Raw genomic sequence first — 24,236 nt, forward strand, 5'->3', positions numbered from 1 at the left:
AACTTTAACTGCAAAAAATGTTTTTATGTGAATGAGCACAGCTGTTGTAAAGTGAGAGGAATAATCCAGAGGCTTCTACTGTTTTATAAACTGATCTTCAACCACTGTCAAAAAGTAACAAGCACAATATGCAGATCTGATTTGCTTGCCAGACATAGGGCTGACTCCTCTCAACCAGAAAACATCTAAGAGCATAGGGAAGGATGTGTCAGTACGTTTAGGAACTCTTCTGTTTCTAGACAGCTTTGGGCTATTATGTCTATTATGTGTCACAGGGCTTACTGATGCTTGTCACAGGTTTATCTGTTCCCTATTCTGAACGCCTCTCTCAGATTGCAGTGCTTACATCTTCTAGTCCTATGCAGATGGAAACTCCCAGTTCTCTAACTCTATTAAAACTGAAGCATAATATTCTACTTTGTTTCTAACTCACTCAAAAGACAGCAATAGCAAAAACTGGCCCTGAGACAGAAGCGATCTTGGGGAGCAGCATATAGCTTGCACGGGAAAGCACTTTGCTGATCATGGCTCTGGGAGCAAAGGTGAGTTTATTTTCCCCTCAGGATAGACAAGCTTAACGCTAGGTGATTCCCAATCACACACACTCAGATTTAAAGTATCTTCACTGGAAAATACAATGATCTATTACAATCTTCGTTTTTAAGAAGCTGGAGCTAAAAATACATTCAGATAGCAGATTGAAGGCTCACACAAGTAGTGACATTTCATCCAGACTTAACTTGTAGGTTTATAAGGTGTTCTACAAAGTGTGAACATTAACACTGTGCCTGAATGGTATCCTTCCTTCTCACCATCTCTGTTTATGTTTCTTTTCATTCTTATAGTCAAGTCTCTTGTTTAAGTCTTCATAACAATTAAAATACCTTATGGCAATATCTTTCTTTTTGCTTTTACACAAAATGTATTACCCTCCCTTTTGTAGAGAAACATTTCTGTCACTCCTTTCTTTTAGCCTTCCCTTGCCACCAATTACCAAATCAAATGTATCATTTTTAAACTTTTCCCCCCTCTATCTTCAGAGCATCCTGTAGCTGATAGTTCATCTTCTCAAGTTTTCCTCCACTCCATTACCATTCCCCACCTGAATCACAATTAGTATGTCTTATCCCTATGTTACCCCTACAGACATAAACTACAGGCACAATCCCATTCTGAATGTGTTAATCAAACACTTAATGTCATTGGATGTATGCCTGCAGTCTCCATCTTCCGACATTTTCAAGATGCAACTGTGTAAAGCCCTGAACAACCTCATCCAGTCTCACAGCTGACCCTGCTTTGAGCTAATGCCCCTCACATCCTTTCCACTCTGAATTATTCTGATTCTAATAATAATTTGAGATAGGATACAATCTTTGTTCCTTTCTGGTTCAAATTATTTTACTCCATGAAGAATAACTCCAGAGGTATACTCATTACATGATTATCTTAAAAAAAAGAACCAGTTACATTTCTATGTAGTGGTGAATCCTAGTAGCCTCCATACTACCAGCAATGCAGTACTGAGCACAGTGGGGACATGCAAGAGCAAAATAAATCATGAAGAAGATTTTGAGTTGAATTTGCTTGATGGATAAGGAGATGGGGAGCAGGGTAAAGGGCATAAGGTATGTCTGAAATAATGAAAAAAAATAGAGAAGAAACAACTTATTACTGTATGTTGGTAAATCACTACTCAAGTTCCAGGTTTTAGTAAACATGTAAAGGTTAAAAAATGAATTTTTTACCTCACTTTCAAGAAAGAAAAGAACCAACATTCTAATAAGGTTTCCATTTGGACTATTTCGCCCCCTCCTCTTTGCTAAAGCCTCTTCAGCTTGGGGATCATGTCTGCTGAACAGTCTGAAAATAAGCAAAAGGAGCTATAATGTTTATCAAAACAAATCTCATTTCTGCAATCATATGATGAACATTAATTCTAGATATAGTAGATTTGTTCATAAAACACAGTGAAAGAAGCTCAGGCTATTTCTTTTAAGGAAAAGAGAGCATGACCTCTGCCTGTCTGAAGAGATGAATTTATCTTCATCTTCAAGTTCACAGGACTGCAGCAATTTCACACAGGAAAAATCTCTCTAAAATGTGTTTGTATTGAATGATTTTGCACAGTTTTACATATTTACATAATTTGTATAGTTTGTATTTTTAACTTATCAAGTCTTACAATGGTGGTAGCACTAATTCCACTAGTGCCTTAAGAACTAAGGTTGTACCTTCACTGTGATCATGCTGACTGGGATAACATATAAACACACTTGACACCCCATTAAACAACCAACCTCAGGTACCAGTAGCAGCATAAAGGATACAGCAAGCTACCAGCAATTATTTGGGTTTTCTTCCAGGTAAACTATACATTCTGCATTGAGTTCCCTGATGCAATGTTAATACCAAACTACTCGCAACATTCAGATTTGCTAGCTTGAAGACATCTCAGGTGTGTCTAACCTTACAGTTACAACAATGATTTTTTTTCTCTTTGAGAAGTCTGAAAACTGTTCCTTGCTTTTACAGTGAAACCACAGTCACAAAGCAAATTAGAAATGTGAAACACAGTATTCTGATTTCACTACTATAATACATTGAAAAGAGATGGATGAGTTACACACACACACACATATTTTAGTTAGACATCACCTTCCCCCCTGTCTATCATAATAGATAAGAAATAAGCTCCTCTACAGGTGCTGAAATGTCTTCAAGCTTCCACCTCAGGGTTAGGTCAGTGATCTGCCCTATTATTTGCTTTCCTTTGCTAACTACAGAGAGAAAGTCTAATGACTAGCTTACACATAGAAAGTGATCTTTGAATGTATAAAATCAGGCAAGATAAATCCCACCTCAAATGCCTCAAGCAGATTCTAACTTATTTAAAATGGAGCACCAGCTCTCTTACGTGTTAACAGATAACGAGAGAAATGAGTGTTAGGAATGGGACAATCTTCCCTCAATGCTGTTTACACCTTGAGACACATTTATAGAACACAGCATAGTATCTCACTGTAAAGAAAACTTAGGATAAAGTTTTGTCTTCACACTAAGTACACTAAAGTGTAGATATGTCTTCAAATTAATTTATCTTCAAGGCATTTTTTCAAAATTATTTTGTCATGTTGATTAACAAAGGAATTTCAGTATCTATTTTTAAAAAGAACCTAACCATTTCATAAAACATCATGTAGGAAACTAAATGTAACTGAATTTTGTAAATGAACTCCTTAAAACAGTGCCTGATCACAGAGATGGAACTCCAGAAATCCACCAATGGAAGCTTACAATTACAAGGTGGACTTTAAAATCAGTAATAAACCATAGGAAATTAGAACACTGGCAAAGGAAAACTGATGTTTTTTCATTATTTTTTCCTGTTGTGTATCTTGGCATGAAAAATAATATAACCTGCATTCTGATACATTAAAGAACTCTAGTGTCACAACCGATGAGGGAAAAAAGAAAATTACTGCTAAAAGACTTTTAACTGCAAACACTAAAATGAAAAGCTTAACTAGTATGGTGTGGCAATGTTCTGGTCACAGTTACTGACGTGGCATGACTCACATCCATGGAAAAGCTAGCTTATTTCCTTTGGCATAGTGGGGGCACATGAAAGATGTAACTACAGTGTAATGTATTTTTAGGGGAAGTCAGTAAGTTTAGAAACAAATTTCTTAATTATTACTACATAAGAGTCTCTGGATTTCATGATTTTGAAATAAACTGGTTTAAAACTTTGTAAAAATAATGACTGCATATCAGGTGGACCATCAGGGATGTACAGGCCCTATATATACTATCACAGGATTTAAAACAACTTTAATACAGATGTTTATGTAGCCTTTTATATTTAGCCCTTGAGGAGTTAGGAAAAGTTTTCTGAATTCTAAAGCAAGAAAAATATAAATCCAGTTTCTTCAAGTCTTTAGGTTTTGAATTTAAATAAAAGAATGTCTGTGTTTTAAATTAAATACCTGATTTGCTAAATTGGGATATTTCACTCCATTGCTTCTTTGCCTTTTTATCTTACCTCTACTAGGAAGCATTCACAAATCTGGTCTTATTCCAGGGTAACTGATAACTTACTTTTTGTGAAGGAATTCTCCAGCTGCTACTGCAACAGGCCTGTGTGCTGAATACACCAAGTGATAAACATTCTCACAGTCTTCATTTGACAGAGCTTCTTCACTTCCACTGAAATAGTCAGAAAGGAACACCTGAACTAAAACAAATGTTTCATTTCAATCCCCTCACCTCCCATAACTTACTTTTGACAGCTACAAGATTGATGTCATTTACACAAAATCCTAAATGGTTGAACACTGACTTCAAGGATCTTTGGTTCAATTTACAAATATAGAGATATTTAAAGGGCCTGTAAGACTGAATGCTTGTCTGATTTCCTTCTTCCAGTTGTATCTATCTATCTATAAAAAAAATAGTATTATGAAAAAAAAAAGTCACTGCTACTTACAAATCTTGCCCTGCTTAATTACTTAGACCATCACACTAACTACAACGCACATATTGCAAGATGCCAAAAACTCATTATCAAATATTATTAAATTAAAAACCTAGAATGTTACTTGAGGGAAATGTAATTGTTTGCTTAAACTTATTTACTTCTATAGCAATGTCTGTTTGCTTTCATAGCTTTTAATTTCTGAATTATTCAAATCAGACTGGGAAAACGTGCTTCAGCCTCCTGGCATACTCCATTCTCAGGAGTTAAGTCTTTTCATGTGGCAGTCCATGTGCTCTCACACACTGCAGGGCAGGAGGTGCCTCTCTACTGGCCTGGAAAGTAGGAAGTAATACTCCCAACTCCAGCTGCTGAAAGGGCCAGGCCAGGGGGATAAAACTGTCTCAGCAATGGAAGAAGGCACAGAAATGCTCTGGAGACAGGCAGAGAAAACTAAACCAGATTACGCCACAAAGAGGGGGGACATTGAACTAGCACTGTGCATCCACCAATCAAATAATCCCTTCACATAACCACAATCACATAATCATTTCAGGATTGCAACATGGTGTGCATTTAGAATTACAATAATGCTGATAAAATAAATTGTCCATCACTTTTACCGTAGTTATTGTGCTGACTAGAGACAGACTTCATTTTCAACATGAGGGAACTGAATCTGATCATACCCTGCTGTGCTGGATGAAATACGATTAAAAGTTTATTTTCTGGAATTATTTATTGACAGGAACAAGCCACCTTTTACCCTCATCTTGGGTAAATGACATAGTTGGGGCTTCTGCAGTTTCTGAGCTCAAGGTAGATTTTGTGTGTGTTTTCTGAAACTCAGAAAAATTTCCATTTTTCAGCAGTATTCTTGAAAAATGGTATGAGCCATGGAACAACTATATTCTTCAATGATATCAAAATATCACCACTGTCACATAGAGGAGTAGTATTTCCCTCCTTGTTTAGTCAACATTCATCAGAAACATTTATGTGTCATGACTCTATACATCATTTGGCTTCATACTACAAATATTTTTAAATTGGTCATTCCCATCATGATTGTTTGTGACGTCTTTTTGGAGTTCCTACCTGCCAGAGTATTGCCCTGTGCTGTTCAATGTCACCCACGTTCTTCTGCTGCTAAATGCACTAAGCTATGTTTTCATCATGCAACCAAAGAGCAACACGACAGGGGAAAAAAAAGGTGCACTTGACAATTTTTTTAACCTAAAATCTTATTGTGTTCCCAAACATTGCTAATAATGTATGGAATAGATGTGTTCTACATTTCATTTGTACAATGTTTGTTATATTTGCTTTAAAAATGTAACAGTAGGAGATTTCCTGTCTTCCTAATATTAGGAGTCTAATATCTGTATAGCAGAGTCACTTAGAAATAAAAAAATGAAGTCCAGACTTCTTTACTAAGAGAAGAAGCTAGTCTAATCTTTCATCCAAATTCTGCATATCTAAAAATGTTCTTCAGACTGGAGCCACTGGGTATAAAAGTATGATGCAGAAATTCTATGCACCTCTTTGTAAATAAATTGTCTTTAACATATGTTTTAATAACTATATAATAAAAGCTTAGCAGTGTTCCTCCAGCAGCACACTCATGAGGCTGCTGTGGACAGGCTGGTTCAGTCAGCATGAGAGGTGATCTTTGCCTCAGTGAAGCCACTCCATCTCTGTAATAAAAAGTTGGGGGCCTGGAAGCACATCTCCTGCATAGCTAAGCATTTAAAATTGCAAGCTACCACTACCACCTCCACATAACCCCAACAAGGGTGTCAAAGCTGGCATCTTTTCCCTGTCAGTTTACTTAACAGCTCTGTCAGGTAATCAAATCTCCTTACACTGTATCTTTGCTTAGTTAGTGCCAGAATTATTTTACCAAATGTAACACACAGATACTTGTTTAGGGGAGGACAATCATTTTGCCCTTGGCAAAAGGTATAAATGCATTCTTCCACAACAACGGATGCACTGATAGTCTCAACACATCAATATATTTTTATACTTTGCCTATTGTATTTCCATTAAATGGAATATCTCATTTTAGCTTCATGACCATATTCAGTTCAACTTCATACTAAGTGTAGAGCAACAGATTCACTTTGTTACACAAGCAAAGAAATCAAGTCAATTGGATATTACTGGCTTTGGTAACTTTCAGAAGGAATATACAGGTTTTGAAAAATACTCACTGAAGTATTAGCGTGACTAATCGAATAGCTTCCACAGCTACATCATATTCCTTATCAAGTGTCATTGATACAATGCGATCCTGAAAAGGAATTTTATTACAGTGACAAAACAGAAACATGCAAACAGTTATCAGATGAAGAATTCTATAGATTATAAAATAAACTCTCTTGCAGGGAAAAATCAATTGGACACATGAAAGGCCTTTATTATTATTCAACCATTTAATGTATGTCTTAGAAGGTGTGTACTCTACGCACAATGGAACAATAGGCAAGTACACAGGAATGAGAACAACTGCTTAACAAACAGTCTTTATCCTTGTGTGTTTTCCAGGAAAGAAGCAAGCAGATATTGGAGTTGAAGCACATTCTGGACTAGTCTTATTTAACAGTTCTTTCCTGAAAAGGAATGTACTTGAATTGGATAACAAAAGAAAAATTGCCCTGCTTCATCCCCCCAAAACCAAATAATTTTAGAGCAATGAATGCTGCATATATGCATATTTGGAAATACTGTGAAGAAAGTCACACCTGAATATATGCACCTGCATATTGCCTAGAAAGTTGTGGCCTTTATACCTGATTGCATCTTAAGGTTTGAAGCTGATCTCAAGAATTACACTACAGACCTTCCACAGGAAAGTGGGAAATTCCATGGCTTCACTTTGTATTTTTCTATCCTCTTTCTAGTGGAGACAAGCACACCACTTTCCAGTCAAATCTAATGATTTTATAACTTCTAAGGACCCTGTAGTTATCAGAAGTCTCTTAATGGTTTCTTCCTCCTTAGTTTCAGTTTGCTTACTGGCAACCAAAAATAGATGTGATTAGTGTATGTTGTCCTTCCTATCTGGGGAGAATTTCTATCCAACCATAAAAATGCAATAGATCTTTATGTTCTTTGCTTGACTGATCAAGTTAATGAAAAGCAATTGGGCCATCTGAAAATAAAACATGATTTCTGTGGCTTGACCTTCTTCAGGATGGACTAAGTACTATATGACATTTTGGTATGTGAAAAAATAGAAGACAGGGACTGGAAAAGAAACAAGGGAAGTGTCAGGAAGCAACAGTGGAAGCCACCAAAACCAAATCAGGCCAAAATAAAGATGTTTGCCCCTTTTCTCTACTATTCCAGTCATTTAAAAGCTGAAGGTGAATATGGAGCAACTGATGCTTATTTCAACATTGAAATTTGGGAGTAGTATGTAAAGAATGCAGGTGGCCGTCTCAGGTGTTACCTCTCAAGAAAAACAGGTCTGTAGAGATACTTTGTGCCATTGTGACTGAATGTATCTCTATCAATCACCATTAAGTTCCTGGGAAATTTGATGCATTTAACTGTTATATGTAGACAGTTTTAGAGACTGTGAGAAGTCCATGAAGAGACTCAAACAGTGAAATAATAATTGAAATTTTCAATAAGGAAAACAAACAGGAAATTCTGTGTATGGACAAGACCAAAAAAAATAATTGCTGTCAATTTTTTTGTAAAGTTCTGGACAAGGAACAACAACTAATAACAACATCGAGAGGAAGAACAACCAGATACATTGATTCTAAAAGTTTTAGTGCAATTTCATATACTCCCCCAAAGTGTATCTTAAACTCCAGGATACCGCAGGGAGGGAACTAACTGCACATGAAGGAGTAAGCACACAAGTATAAAACTCCTTCTACATCTCTGAAAAAAGCCTGGAAGGGAAGGGAACTTCTCTCTCCAACTACAAAGCAAGTGGTACTCTGAACCTGGAGTCCTTTTGGACTTTGAAACTGACTGATGAGACAATGGTCTCTTATGCAAAATGACTGGTCTCTCCTCTCCATTTTTCCCCAGAAACACCAGGCTTAAAATACACAGATATATAATTTCTTATTTTCTGCCTTGGTGTCAGCATCTCTGTGTGATGACACCTGCCAGCCAGGCACCAAGATCCTTGAAAATGAGACCTGAACACCTAATGCCTCTGGGAGGTGTAACTTGTGTGGATTTGTAAGTTACAAACCCCAGCTACTCAATCTGCTTTGAAATTTCCTGTACCACTGTACAGCAGTGGAATAGGACACATGCCTTTATAACTTGAAATACGAATTTTCACTGTCTATGAAGATCAGTTTGCAATTATGTATTAGGCTGTGAACAAGGCTGGCTGAAGAGCAAATCCATCTCCTTTGCCTCCCAGGCCATGGAGATAGCACTCTCCTGCAAAGGGTCAGGGATGAAGGACAGGAATTGAACAGCTGCATCTGAATCTGCCAGTGTCTTGACTTTGGCACTCACTGCAAAAGAGCTAATTCACATCTTTTTCCATATGGCTTCAGTTAATGTTTGTATGAGACAGGACTTCTTGATGAAAACAAAAGCCTTGTCTTTGATGGACCAGGTATTTTTGATGGACAAAGCTTATTTTCTAGAATATCACTTACTCCTAGAAACACAAACAAATGCTGGAAAAAACACACATCTTTCCTTTGGAGAAGTGACATTACCAGATCCTTGCCACAGCTATCTGGAAGGTGGTGATATATTAAAATCCCAGTACAAGTCATTCTGGATCAAATTTATACTTTGAACAGCTAGAAGATCTCTACTGAGATTTCTCTTGACTGTTTGAATGGGTTGAGCTGAATGCTGGCTGAACTGTGCAGGTTGATTAAAGTCTGATGAGGAAATATAAATAAGCAGACATGGAACTAAGAACAGCATTTAGGTCAATTATTTGTCAGGGGGTGGTGGTAGAGTCTGGGGTGGCAAGATTTAAGTAATGTATCACAGATTCAAAAAGCTTTCATTTGAAACTTTGCTCCATCCTGGTGCCAAAGGCTGCATGCCTGTCAACACAGCTGTAAATTCAAGCGCAGGCATTTGGGCAATGCCAGCTTTTCATTCTCTTGCCATGGCTGGCAACTGAAACTGATAAATCATGTTAAACATATCTGTTCTCTAGGCTCACAGAGACTTTGAACTCACTTTTTCTCTAATTTATTTCATAATGATACAGATTTCTGTAGTAAAAACAGCTTTAATGGAACAGAAGACAGCCGAGGATTCCTAACAGGGTTTCCCTTTCCTCCAAATCTTTCTGACAGAAATGAAAATTACTCATGCCATTCTAAACCAAGAAGCATTGAATGGGCTAACCTGACTTCTTCTAACAAAGAAAACTGTCTATACTGTGAAAAAAGTCAGGAGGAAGTATTTAGAGGTTACATGTTCCTGTAGCTTTTTGAAGTACATTACTGAGTAACTATTTATGCCTCCAATTTTCTTGAAAAGTTTTGCTGGTGGATGGGACAGGTTCAGACGCAAAGCTGCATTTTCTCTTACAAATTATAGAAGGTTAAGAACGAAGCATCCAGCACATTTTCTAGTAAAGAAAAGCAAATATAGAGACCATGAGAGTTTTAGTGGCCTATTTCAAAATAAATTGAATTACAGGAGGAGCAATTATAAATCTATCTGTAAGTTTGCCCAGATAGAACAAGAAAAGCAGTAGAGTTGGAGGGTTCATTTGTCTGGACAGTTAACTAGTACTTCTGGTTGCCCGGAGATGATACGCAAACCAGACTTACGGAGCCATTACAGAAGTAATCTTCTATCTGAACCTGTTTGCCAGGTACTCTTCTGTGAGAGGAAAGTTTGTTTTTACTGCAATAGTCCCAGAAACTGACTTCATAAAATTAGAAGAATATAGGCCCTGAAGTGATCTCACAAAATGATCTAGTTTCATCTCCTACTTTATAGTCAACTATACTTAGTTCACTCCTGACACATTTATTTAGTCTGCCCATAAAAATCTCAAATGAAGGAGATTAATAAAGAGTCTCTTCTATTATACAACTAGAATTTTGGACATAAAGCCTTCCTTAATATCTAGACTGTATTGTTCTTTAAGCAAGTTTTTTCTCCATCTCAAGTGAATGTGGTGAAAGGCTAATTACTATTATGTTTCATGTATTCATTCATTTGTTATGAATTGTTCGCATACAGGGAAGATATGAAAAGTTTTCTATATTTTGTGCTTTCCTAGATCAAACTGGAGGAGTTAGTAACTGCAATGACAGACAAACCAGTGAAGCAGTACTGAATCTACTGTGAGAAGTTTTAAAGTCTCATGCACAGCAGTTATTTATGAATATTTAAATCTCAACTTCTTTTCTAAACAGAATTTTTCATCAGTATTATAATCAAGATTGAAACAAAAATAAATTAGTCTTTCCTTGGGGAGTAGCCTTTACCACAGTTCTGTGTTCTCCAGAACACAAAAGCGATGGTAAAAGATGGCAAAAAGGTGTCCCCAAACGTGGTGACAGTGTCTGAAAACTTTCTTCACAGAGCAGGAGCAATGATAGTATTTCTACACTCATCTCTCCAGATATCTCACTTATGAAATAAAGCAGTCATTCCACAAAGTGAATTAACAGCCACATTCTCATCAAGATATTAAGCAAAAAGTCAGCGTGTTTGTACTACTAAAAAAACCCCTATGAAATACTCCTCCGGTACTTATCTCCTAAACAGGACACTTGTGCTCAGGGATTTGTCTAAAAGCACAATGTAAATGCCTATTTTACAGCAAGGTATTTCACTGTATAGAATATAGTGATGCAGATCAAAATATCTCTTCTCCAAACACAAGCACATATTCAGCTAAAAAGCTGTCTTAGGAACAATCTTTTGTTACAGGCTGTTACTTTCAGATGTATTTTAGATTGTGTGAAACACCCAGTACACATCCTTAAAATTAAAGAAATCTAAAATTAAATAAATATACACAGATTGAATAATGACAACATATAAACTAACAATACAAACAGATAAATAATCATCCTGGCCAAACCTGACAAATCTTACAAGATAAACACTGTAAAATGAATTTGGCTTAATTTCAGCATTCAGTAATACAGTTTTCCTACTGCAGGTACAAGCCTTGTCACAAACAAATGAGTTTATTTTTGCATTTAATATACAAGACTGTAACAGGATGACACAGACAATACCTTTATTTTCTGTACTCCTTCTGAAAATTGTATTTCCTCTTACCTTGAATCTATTAGTGAACAGCTCCAGTTTTGGAAATAACTCTCTGTTGGTATACAGACTCTGAAGAGCTTTCAAACACTTCAACCTCACTTCACCTTGCTAAATAAAACACACTAAGATTAGCTGATCGAATACCCTAATCAAATGCACATGAATATTAAATAAAATCATACTGTAATTTGTTTAATGTACATTTAAAATTTTATGCAAGAGAGTTACAAAGCCAATTAGCAATTCAGCTAAAAACCAAAAACCACATGCAGCTGCCTACAAACAATGTTAAATTTTCTCCCTATTTGCATATACAAAGAATTTAATGCACCATCAGTTAAATGTCTGTTACTGTTTCCCTTTCAATTAACTCCACAAAAAGATATTGTACCAAGTAAATACAAAACAAAGATGTATGATCTCAAGGTAGTTGGTGAAAAGACAGTGCGGCTATTTACGTTTAGGAAAGAGACTACAGGTAATTTCTGCCTGATTTCTGGTGTTTACAATCAATGCAGAAATGTTCAAAGGGATTGAGCGTGGGCTGCATGTAGCCCACTAAAGCAACTCGGCCATCTCCAAGCATTGTCTTTCCTTTTCCCAGGGGCAGAAGGAATACACACTGGATTTATTATTCTGAAGTTTTCTACATCTCATCAGAGGCACTTGCTGAAGGCTGCAAAAGGCCTTGAGAGACTGTGCAGCACGGAGCAGGTTGCTGCCACAAGAACAATGCATCTAAGCCACAGCCTGAGAAGCCCTCAGGAAGAAGAGCAGCTTGTGTCCATCTGTCTGAGTTGCTCTGGTGGCAGCAGCTCATTCCCAGCTGCTTTTTAGATGGGGATGGCTTTGATCTGGTGAACTGTAGGCAGGAAATGTGGGCATCACGAGACAAGCGCCTATGGATCAAGGTTTGTCACCTAAAAGAACACTGATGACAAAGAGAAGGGCTGGATCCCCTGGGCACATGCATGTCATCTGGCTGGCTGCAGACGTACAACTCAGCACAACTGCATAGTCTTGGCAAACTATGTATTCTTGTTGAAAAATATTTGTAGATAGCAAAAAGGTTGTAAGCACAACCCTGCTCAAATATAATCTGGAGAGTTCACTGCAGCGTGAACTTACTTTTATGAAAGTGAGTTCAGTACCAAGGCTAAGGCCTTAAGCTGCTCAAGAACTAACAGAAATTATTGAACTTTATAAACTCCATACCCCAGAGGCTTCAAATTAAGCCTATTTGAGAATCAAGTCTGTATTTAAAAAACTGCTCAAGCTAAAAACTGAAAGAACATTCAGAGACTGACATAAAAACAGAAGCTAAAAATCCTAATTTTTAAGTTTCTTTCCTCCTTCCCACCTATCTAAAAAATTGAAATAGATGATAAAAGGATAGAAGTTGAAAGGTGGATTTTCAGAAGAACTTTTCCTTGAAGAACTATTATTCCTAATAAATCATCTCTTTATATCTGTGAGGAGTCTCTGAGCACTCATGCTCTCTTCTAGGGATCTTTTTGACTACCATTGCAGAGTAAGTCAATGAGATGAAAGTTATGTTTAAAGGATCTATCATAAGATTTTTCATGGTACAGAACTTTCTTGAAGGACAAACTTATATGGATGTGATCAACTACTAAATAAGCACAGAGAAATGCCACTTGTCCTCTTCTTTTAATGATACCTGTGTTGCAGTATCAGAAATGATGTTTCCTCTGCTGTGAGTCACTCAGAAAAGCCAGGATCTCTGGAGTCATCGCTAATCATTAGAAGAGAATGTAAGCCCCTTAAGGCCTTAGCTTATTTAGCCGCAGAGGATCAGTATCAGTTTTAGCATGTGATGAACGCTACGGAGCAACAGCGAGGTAGCAGGTTTAGTTACAGCTCTGCTGAAGACCGTCCTGCTTGTGAGCAGATGGCCTGTTATTCAGCCAGTGCTGTAGCCCCAAAATGCAATACTCTAGATTGGTTTGGTACAGGAAAAAAAAAAATCAGGGCCAACAGCAATGAGACTTGAGACCTGCGCAGATAAGGTTTGGATCCTCCGTGGAATCCAAAGCCCTTGTGGACTTCACCAATACCATGGATCAATGGTCCCAGAGTTAAGTTCAAGCCTGATACTGAGGGTGTCCTTAAGTCTTAAGTGATCAAATCAAGCAAGGCAGAGAGGAAGCAAACCTGTGAACATTAGGTATTTGGCCTGCTTGGAGACCGAAGCGAGATGCTAACAAAAGCTTACTGAACCAGGCTACTATCCTCCTGCTGCTCATGAGATATGAGGCAAAAGACAAGTGACTGCAGGAGCAAGTGAGGAAGAGAGGTTGTGTTACAGCTGGCCCCTCTAGCTGAGAGCAAAGGTCCAAGAGACACAGAGGCAATCCCTGGAAATGACTGCCTTTCTTGGCAGACAAATGACAGGAGGAGGGCTTTTTCTGACAGCAAAAAGGTCTGGTTTTTAAACTGGTGGTCAAGGATGGAGTTCATCTCTTTGGACAAGGAAGAGCCCCTGCATGTCAGCTTGCTAATCCTATTAAGAAGGTTTTAAAATAAAATAAGTGGAGATTATGACAGAAACCCACAGAGAACCATAAACAGCAACGACCTGGGCAAGAAACTAAGAAAAGCGAAAGCGAAGGTGTACATGGATACACTGCACTGAAGTCCAGAATGGAGAATTGTCCCACAGACCATCAACATGCCAGACACAAGAAGTTTCTTGAGTAACTATGAGAATCACCCAAAAAACACGAGCTTTTTAACACCCCAAACACTTTTTTGGGGAAAGAAGCACAGCAGAAATTTCCTATCTAGCAAGAAAGTAAGAGAGTGGGAATGCTAAAGTTAGGGTAATTCCTAAGAAACTTATGCCAGGGTAAAAGCTGCAAACACAGTGATGTAAAGCAAGGACAAGAAGAGACTTAGTTAACTAAAAGATGAACTTATTTAACAAATTGATAAGGAGGTCAAGCACAGGAGGAATAAAAAAAACAGAGGGAAAATAAAATAGAAAAGGCCTGGACATAGTACGAAATGGACACAAGAGGTAATGAAGAAAACTTTCCATAAATGTCTTTGTAGCACAAGAAAAGTTAGTTGGCTCTATAGGAAGAGGAAAAAACCCATTGTCACTTTTTATGTGCACAATGTGTAGGAAAAGAAATAATAAATTAAAATTACAACACAGACTACTTAGCATATGCGAAGAAGAACTTTTTAGTGGCAAACGTAGTTAAGCACTCAAAGTGCTACAGAAAGCTGTGGAAAAACCAACACTAGAGGTTTTATTAGAAAATATGACTGTGAGAGGAACACTGTGGATATACAGTGAACTCTGCCTTAAGCAAGAAAGGAATAAGCAAAAATATTTCCCAGACTAGATTTTAGCCAGCTTTTCTGCAATTCCGAGCTGAAGTTCATAGTGAGTATGAGTCAAACTAAGGCAGCAAATATTTGCAACCATGCAATACCTATAATTCTGTTAAAGAAAATGAGCATCCATTTCCAACTATTTTTGTGTAGTCATACCTATGCTTTACAGACAGAATGAATGTATCTGAAAGGAAAGCCTTACCATTTTCTAGGTAAATAACAGACAAAATATTTGCATTATCAGCATTCTAACAACTAAGATCTTCCATTCTCCTGAGTTTCATCTTCCAGAAAAATATACTTACCTGGAGTTTTGTCCAATTTATAATTGTGACACTTGGTTATTGCAGAATGCTGAATTCATCCACACTGCCATTGGTTCTATGCATGCCTCTTTCTCTAGCCTAATTATTCCTGTAATTCCCCTTCTCTCAAAGTGTTTTTAGATAATTATTTATATATGTTATTATTTTTGTTATATAAAATTCTTTTTCATGAATATGAGAAATGCTTCGCACTAGTGCTTAATTGTTAATGCTTTCTTTCATTTACAATTTGAAATTGGATCCTAAATCAAAGCCATCAAATGTTTATCAACACTGCTAAATAACAAACATTTCTCATAATTTCCCTGTTTTTGTTGAGATAATCCTGCAGACACTTCTGAGTTTTGAGCAAAAAATTTGTTACTGCTGCTAATGAAGCAAAAAGCAATACATACACCTTTCATGCCAGCAGTGTGGGTAGCCTACATTTTTCTGGGAGAGTCATGCTCTACTCAAAATTCTCTTTAATATGAGAGACCTGTGAAAAAGAACCCATCCTGATGGAAGCACACCATTTTCATATTTTTTTTTTTTTTTACACACTACTCACAGGACTTGAACCAACAATCTGTAACTCTTGTGGAAGTCTCACAGTGACTGAGCCAGCTCAGATTCTTATTAATGTTCCATATAGTTGGTACTTTCGAGTATTAGTTTGCCATCTCCCAACAAGAATCAGAGTCACATGTTGGACGGGACCTCAGGGACCATCTAGTCCAACCTTTCTAGGAAGAGTACAGTCTATACAAGATGGCCCAGCACCATCCTGGTGCAGACTTCTCTTAACATTCAGGGATACCACAGCTCCAGAAATTGTAATTAAAGGTGCACCACTATGCGTCAGCTCACATGCCAGAAAAAGGCTTAGATCACACAGAGATGACGACTTTCTGAGCCCCCAGAAACACAGTTTTAAATATTTTTTGAGTAGGTGGGTAGTCAAGAGAGCCAGCAAAGCCACTTCTCTTCTCACACTTCACGTTTCTCCTTTTGGATACTTCAAATCCTTTTTTGGTGGCTAAGTGTATTCTGCTCTTTTTTTTTTTTTTTTTTTTTTAATTTTACAGGTTTTAATAATAGATAATTAATTTGTTCAGCTCTTTGTCCTACCATATTTCTGCACTATTTGGTTTTTCCTCTCGCATAGAAAAATGACCATGGGATGGGATGACCATGATATACTGTGTTGCATTTTGATGTTCTAGGGTGGTGTATTTTGAGGTAATCTGCTGCCGAATGACAGAAACAGTTACACTGCCAGAGAGAAACAGACAAAAATGTCCTGCAGCATGTTAGTACCTATGGCAGGAGTATTCCCAGCAGGAGCAAGCAGTTGTGCTCCATCTGCGCAGGCCCACTCAATACCATTTATGAAGACACTGTGTATCATCTGATGCATTTTTTATTCTTCCCAAGCTTTCCCAAAACCAAGGTGAGTAGGTACTGAAGAGGTTTTACAAAGTCAAACATTCAGAAGTTTGGAAAACTACAATTTTAGTTTCTACATAATCTTAATAAAACCAAGTTTATTTTTTCATCCTTTTAACTTGGGATACTATCACAATAAAGTATTCAAATACCATCTGTTCCCAAAGACCCTGGGTTCATTCCTTTCACAGAAAGTAGAAGCATGCAAAGAAGGAAAAGAAATTTTCGTATGTGCTAGGAAGTGGTTTAAGAACCATGACTGTCTGGGTATCTAGAGATACAATGATGGTTTCAAGACAGTTCCATGCACCAATGGGGCAGGTGAAAATTTAGGCTGGATAGTCTGATTTAAGACTTTTTTTTTTAAAAGAGTTTTTAATGCAATTGTATTATAGCTTTATATTTTATATATTTAATTTATGCTCCCAGATCCACCAGAATGAATAAGCAGCCTAAAAAGGAGAGAAAGGCAGAACTAGAAACCCATATTCAAATGTGAAAGTAATCTATAAAAAGCCAAAAAGCCCTATAGACATTAATCTGAAATCTGGGGAAGAGACAGATTAACACAAAAAATACACATATTCCCCAAATTAGAGACATAAACTTCTGTATCCTACCTCTGAAAGACTACACTGGAGCCACTGCAAAGAAGTGTAAGAACTGTGTCTTTCCTGTGATTTAATTTGTATATCTTCTGAAGACGAATGTTGAAACTGCTTATTAGTCTCTTGCACTGCTGCCTCCTCTCTTTTTTGTAGTAGCAAGCTTCCAGAGAAGTTAATAATTTTGGGGTGACTTCTGTTCATATGAAATTGAAATACCTTATGACTATTGCCTCAGCCTTCATTTTTCGATATTTTAAGTACTGATCATAGCAAAAATTATCTCCCTATCAAAGCAAATCAAAAATAAAAAAACTTGGATACCACCAGGTGGCAAGTTTTTCAGGTAGTGCCAATGAAAACCAGGCTGTTAAGGGATCTTGTACTTTTGGAGGGTTTCCATTTTTAATTGGTTCTTATTCCATCTCTTTTCAATATATTCTTCCCACTGCACTTCCTCCTTTCTGTGCCTCCCCAAATGTCTCTTTCTCTCCATTCTCTCCCTTTTCATCCTTTGACACATGGCCCACCTGCTTCTGACTCTTCCTCTATCCTACTTACAATCTGTCTCACTCTAAACATACACTACATCAATAAAAAATATATGACATATCATGTATAACAGGATATTAAACAGATTAGCTAGTGATTTAAGGACTGAGAACCCCAAGACACTTCTGAGGCCTGCAACAATAACATTACAAAGCAAGCAGAGGCAGGAGAGTAGCCTGACAGAATTCTTCTGTGTCTGGTCCAGATGGAAAAACATTTTTTTTTTACTGTAACATTGTAATTAAGAATTTGTCTGATATGAAAGAACATATTATTTTTAAAAACACTGATGTAAAAATATACTTTAGGGCTGCAGCCAGATGACTAGACTCTGGCCTGAGGTTAAGCTAAGTGAAGAAGATGTGAGCAACAACTATTGGACATGACATGAGAAATTGCTTGATGTGACAGATAACAGAGTGAGAAGCTGACACCATTCACAGACAGTGCCATGAGAAATGGCTAGACTTCCGATACTAGAAGGGGACTGAGAGCTACAAAGTGCAATGCTACTAGATTCTGCTTTCCCATTGGAAGTGCTCCTTTCTAGAAATGTTTTGCTAGGATTAGAATGCGCTTAAAAAATCCACTGCAATTATTCAAGAGAGAATTTATTTTTAATTAAAAGCTCTAGTAAAATAAAGCCTCCACCACACCTAAAATCCTAATCCTCCAGCCTGAGTTTACCACCCCACTGATTTGATAACCTGAAGCAATGATCTCTACCTCCTGAAGCATGCCTCCTACTGAGGCACACCAATGTTAAAAATAAGGTACACAGGTGGAGCAGTAGCTCTGCCTCTCAAAGCACTGTGATGGCCATGTTTCCATGTCCAAGCTTTCATGACAGGAAGTGTAGTGTCTCTAAATGGTGGTCATGGCTGATTGAAGCAGTAAGCAGAATATCCCTCCTAATCAAGTTTTGTAACAATGAGGTGTCATGTAAAAGTTTGGGGAAAGTTTTTAAAGTAATAGTTTGAGACCTACAGGTTTAGAGAAGAAAGACATCTCATATCTAGACTCTAAAGCATACAGGATACACTTAAGTAAATTGCTGGTCCAAACCAAGGTAAGATGCAGATGCTTGACAGCTGTAGCTAAAGCAAAAGAAGCAGTAGCAGCTAACTTCTTTCCTTAGCAAAAGAAAGCTAACATTTTTCTAACTGATCTTGTTCGGACTTCAGCAAAAGAGTGACTTAGTCAAATCCTCAATATTAATATGCTGTCCGAAGTTACTATGAAATAACCTTTTCAAAGAATCAGCTATTAACTACTAGTTATGCAAGTCATGAGAATAAACTTGCAAACTTTTAATTTTTTCCAGCAGTTCTGCTAGAAAAAAAAAGAACAGTGTAAATCAAGATGCTGGAATTTAATGCACATTTCAACAGATAGATAGGTCTCATCTGTTTTCTTTGGATAATATTGGGAAAAGAGTTTCAAGTAAAACAAGTGTTTCTACTGGTTTTGGTGAGAGTGGGAGGACAGCTAGTCCCAGTTGCTGCCTGGTATACAAACCCCCCATACAGTCAGAAGCACAAAGTCCTGTTCTATTAGCGTTAGGAATGGGCTACGCTTGCTGCAAGAACCGAGTGGTACTTAGGCCTGTCACCACCCAGCAGAGGCATGTTGAGGATGCCATCAGTACCAAAAATTCTGGTGAGACAGGAAAGAACCTCTGGATATAAATCTTTTTGCTTTCACCTGATGTTTCAACAATTTTTGGAAGAAAAAGCTAAAGAGAAACTTGAAGAAATTCTTCAAGGGAAAATTAATTGATGAGAACTCCACTGGTTGTGGAGCCAGCGATGTCTGTTGGGGACCCAGACACATTCTCTTTCCTCTAACTACTGGGCAATGTAAATTGAAGACACATCTGGAAGTCTCTTTTCCATTCTGCTCCAGAGACAAAGGTTCTCAGGTGATCTGAGGAGACTTCTCTTTCTCTTGTAATCAGAAGAAAAGCACCATGGAAACATTTCTATTAAGATATTCTAACAGAGGCTGAAAACACAAAAAAGCACATCAAGCAAGCACACAGTTTGAGACTACTATACTCTCATTTAAGTGAATACCTTGAAATAAGGTGGCTAAAAGATAAATAACAGGCAAGAAAAAAAGAACAATCTCTTTACAAATCAAAGATGATACACTAAACATGTCTTGGGTAGTATAACATCAGCTACTTACAGAACACTCTGCTATGTACGGTAAGAACACTCTGCTATGTATGGTAATACACAACACTTACCCTGTCATGTAGTGTCCAACCAACATATTTTAAATAACTATCATTCAGGAAGGCATCGCTGTACATTTTCATCCAGACACCAATTTCTTCAATACAGACAGCTCTAATCTCAGCAATAGCATCACTAATAAGGAAAAAAGTAAAGAAAAATTAACCGTATTAGACACATATGATTTATTTTTCATTCCCATTGCCCTAGCTCTAATATTTTGCTTTTACTTTTGATGAACATAATGATGTAGGGCCTGTCACTGTTCTCACTGCTGTCTCACTGATTTTCTGTTCCATTATGTTCTTGAACTCACTGATCTATCTAATAATTTCAGTATTTCTACATTCAGATATGATATTTCCATTATCTCAAAAATTTCTCACCCTAGTTTGCTTCTTAGTCTATTACTCCATCTTCTACCTCCCTCTCTACAAACCTCCTCTAGACAATCATTTCTGAAACATCATCACTGTCATTTCCTTAGCAGGCTTGACTCTCTCCAGCTAGATGTGCAGAAGAATTGCAAGGTGGAAAAAGTTATTTGGTTTAGCCTGCCAGAGGGGCTGAATGGAATTTGGTACATAAACAGATCTTGTTTCATGCACCACTTAAAAGCCCCTATAACAAACCCAGAAAAATATGTACATTTCAACATTGGTTTCTTCCAGTTTGCTTGCTTTTTTCTACATTCTGACTGTGGTAAGTAATGGAAGAGGCAAAGATGTAGTAGCTCAGGCAGACTTATCAGCTGCTTATTGAGGAGGGGCAGCAGCAAACTGTCTGGAGAGATCACCTAAAGAGATCAGTGATGGATATTGTTTCAATCTGATTGGCACTATTCTGTCTGACCAACACAGCGCATGGCATATTTACTAATAATGAATGACAGCTAAACAACAGGAAAAGGGATTGGGGCCATTTGGCCCTTTAGTAGTTTCATCTTTGAGACATCTGTTACTATGAGAAATTGCTTGTGCCACTCCAGCTGGCACTGCTTCACAGTTCAAAATTTTAGCTGTAATAAAAGAGGAACATAAAGAGCCACTGTACAGAAGAAGTGAATGTCTGGTGCTTCGCAAACCCTGGCCTTGCTTATAATCAATAGTTTTGTTCTGTGTTTTTATTTAAAAATCTTTTTGGAAAAGGAATAGACATCATTTTAATTCTAAAACACCACCAAAAAAACCCAGAAATGAAATGTAGTTTATGAAAAAGAAGAAAAAATTTCCAAGCTTCAAACAAGATAACTGCAAAATAACAGAAACTGTATCTTTCCTGAAGTTTTCAATTTTACAAGCTAGAAATAAAACACACTCTATCTTATGCTCAAGATACTTACTGCATAAGTTTGCACACACACAAGAATATAAAAGAACTGTGATTACTCCATACTGTAACTACCTATGTACTTCCAACCTTCAAACTGGTCCCCCTTAATAGCTGCCATTCTACTGGATATGATCTTCCAGACACCAAGGTGAAAACCACAGTTCCTATATGAACACGGCGATCAATCGCAGTATCACATATGAGATGTGACACTTCTACAGTTGTCTTTCTCATTCAATTTCAAATTATAGGGAGAAAACTGTACTGATGTAACAGCACAAAACATGCATTTAAAGCTAATGTATGAACGTTAGAGAGAAATATGTAGGAATGCCTTCAAACCACTACAATTTTCTCTCTTTGCCTACGTGAAACATGCTGATTCTGTCAACCTCCAAAGAGAATTATTAAAACTGGTCTGTCAAACTCCCTGAAGACTCTATAACCTCAAAACCAAGGTAACAGTCAATCCACAATGTAGACAAGCCACCTTACAAGCAGAGTAGGGCATTAAATAAGCTGTTTCTACCAGGGATTTCTCAAACAGGTTTTAGATACTCTAAGGATGAATGTGCTGAGATATTACGTTTGAGAGTTTGCACTATAAAAGCTGCATTCATTATGGGGAATGCAGCCATAACAAAACCAAGTTTTAATTAAAATGATGAGTATATATTAATATAGATATATATGTCTAATTTTGTATTACTTCACGCTGAACTAGATCAGTGATTTTCTTTTATAGAATTATTATTAAACTACTTTTAAAACAAAATACAGGTAGAAGGAATCAGAATGCAAGACTTACAGAACAGTCTCAGAGGCCAATAAGTATAAGGGGAGCCACATATTCAGGAACACAAAGTAACCATGAAGACATTTCCACTAGGGGATGACAGCCTGGGTCCTCACATCCAAGTAGGTTATTTCACCACCTTATAAATTTACTAACTGTGAAGCATTTTGGAAGGATTTAATGGCAATCCCAAAAAGAACCCGTGTCAACAGCCATTTAATCATACAGCACAGCTAGCCAAAAATGAGGAAAATTTATAATTTCTGTAAGAATGCATTCAAACTTCCCTAGACAGACAGTGAAAAACTGATTCTTGATTCAAAAGCTTCTCAGGGATCCCTAGGCACTATGGACAAACACTCCAAGCTGCTATTTGTAATTAAAAAAAAAGAAAAAAGAAAGAATAAACCTATTCAACTAATTACAATATTTAGTATACTAAAAATTTAACATCTTAGTATAACTGAAAATGGGAAAGAATTATGCATCAGGCATGTGAGACTAGCAAACAGACTTAAGTTGCTTGAGAGGCAGGAGAATTTGTGACACACAATTTCCCACTCCATCACCATCTTCCACGTAACTGTACTACCAATAGGAGTAATTTGTCTTCTTTCAGGAATCAGTAACACAGATTCCATGCCCATACGATGCTGTATCAAACATGATACATATAAAGGCCAAAAAGCCTTTATACCTTTGTTATGCATGTGATCAACTGCTCGTTATTAAACTAGAATTCTTATAATTTTTACACAAATATATATATATTACACAAATATATATATATCTCGAACTATTCATAGCAAAATTCACAACCTATATTCCTACTCTTAGTAAAGAAGCCCCCCACAATGCAGCTTTGTAAAGAGATTTGACAAAAGAGGATCTGGTAAGAAATTCACTGGTTCCTTTTAAAATTTTGGGTTGACAAGACAGGTCCATAAAACTTAGGACAAACCATAGCAAACAGTATCAGGGTTTTACTAGTTTTTTCAGAGAAACAACCATCAAAAGTGCCACTTCAGCATATATTTCATGATAAATTACATGAGAGTATTTTGATTAAGGACAAAAGCATTTAGGATCCTGAAACTTAGATCCTATAATGGATAACTGCGATATGACAGGTGGAGACCGGTATGCTCCTCAGGGCCTTGCTGGAGTGGTTGCCACCTGCAACTCCTGGGTTCTCACAGTCCATTTGGCCACAAACTCATTTAGGTTAAATCAAGACCAAAACTGAAAGCAATTTAAGCTAACCTGGCTGATCTGCACTGAAATGGATACTTAAATCCTTAAACTATTACCAATGTTGAGGGAAACACCTAAGGCAAGAACTGACGATGACTAACAGAGCAGTAACTGCTTCAAGACTTCTTGGGAGCTCTGAAAGGATCCCTGACAGCATTCTTCTTGCATGTTTGCTTGCCTAATACAACCATTGGAGTTGTTGCTTCTCACATCCTAATCTTAAGACAGAGAGAACCGCAGAAAACCTTCTGAAGAACATGCAAATTGGATACAACTTTCTAACAAAGAGAGAAACTAGGGTCACTCACCTGCCTCTGCAGTTCTCTGAGATGGAATCTCAAACTCCCAGTGAAGTGACATGAAATGGTGCAGCTCTACAATAATGTACCATTGCCAATTCAACAGAACTACACCTGTCTCTTGGGCTGCTTGACTGTTTCTAAATATTTTGAAGGTATAGTTATAAAGAGGACTGGACAAAGTGTCTTTTCTACTTCTTTCTATGACTCTCTCATCTCTGGAGCTGGATTAGGACCCCATAAAGCAGGAAAGGTAAGAAAAATAGAAGTGTGCAGAGCCCACTTCCAAAAATTCTGGTGAATGTTCACT

General features: G+C 37.3%; 1 protein-coding gene across 3 annotated transcripts in view; it reads right to left on the bottom strand.

Annotated features, from left to right (window-relative positions):
- Positions 1-24,236, bottom strand: part of STAG1 (STAG1 cohesin complex component) — a 205,751-nt gene that overhangs the window by 55,589 nt on the left and 125,926 nt on the right. For all 3 annotated transcript variants that reach the window (XM_064457180.1, XM_064457181.1, XM_064457179.1), the window contains 5 exons: positions 20,257-20,380; positions 11,738-11,836; positions 6,694-6,773; positions 4,102-4,209; positions 1,749-1,863 (listed from right to left, as the gene is read on the bottom strand). In XM_064457180.1, coding sequence (XP_064313250.1) covers positions 1,749-1,863; positions 4,102-4,209; positions 6,694-6,773; positions 11,738-11,836; positions 20,257-20,380 — 526 coding nt within the window. The remainder of the gene's footprint in view (positions 1-1,748; positions 1,864-4,101; positions 4,210-6,693; positions 6,774-11,737; positions 11,837-20,256; positions 20,381-24,236) is intronic.

Source organism: Phalacrocorax carbo, chromosome 7 (assembly GCF_963921805.1).
Source record: "Phalacrocorax carbo chromosome 7, bPhaCar2.1, whole genome shotgun sequence".
In the NCBI taxonomy this organism is placed as follows: domain Eukaryota; kingdom Metazoa; phylum Chordata; class Aves; order Suliformes; family Phalacrocoracidae; genus Phalacrocorax; species Phalacrocorax carbo.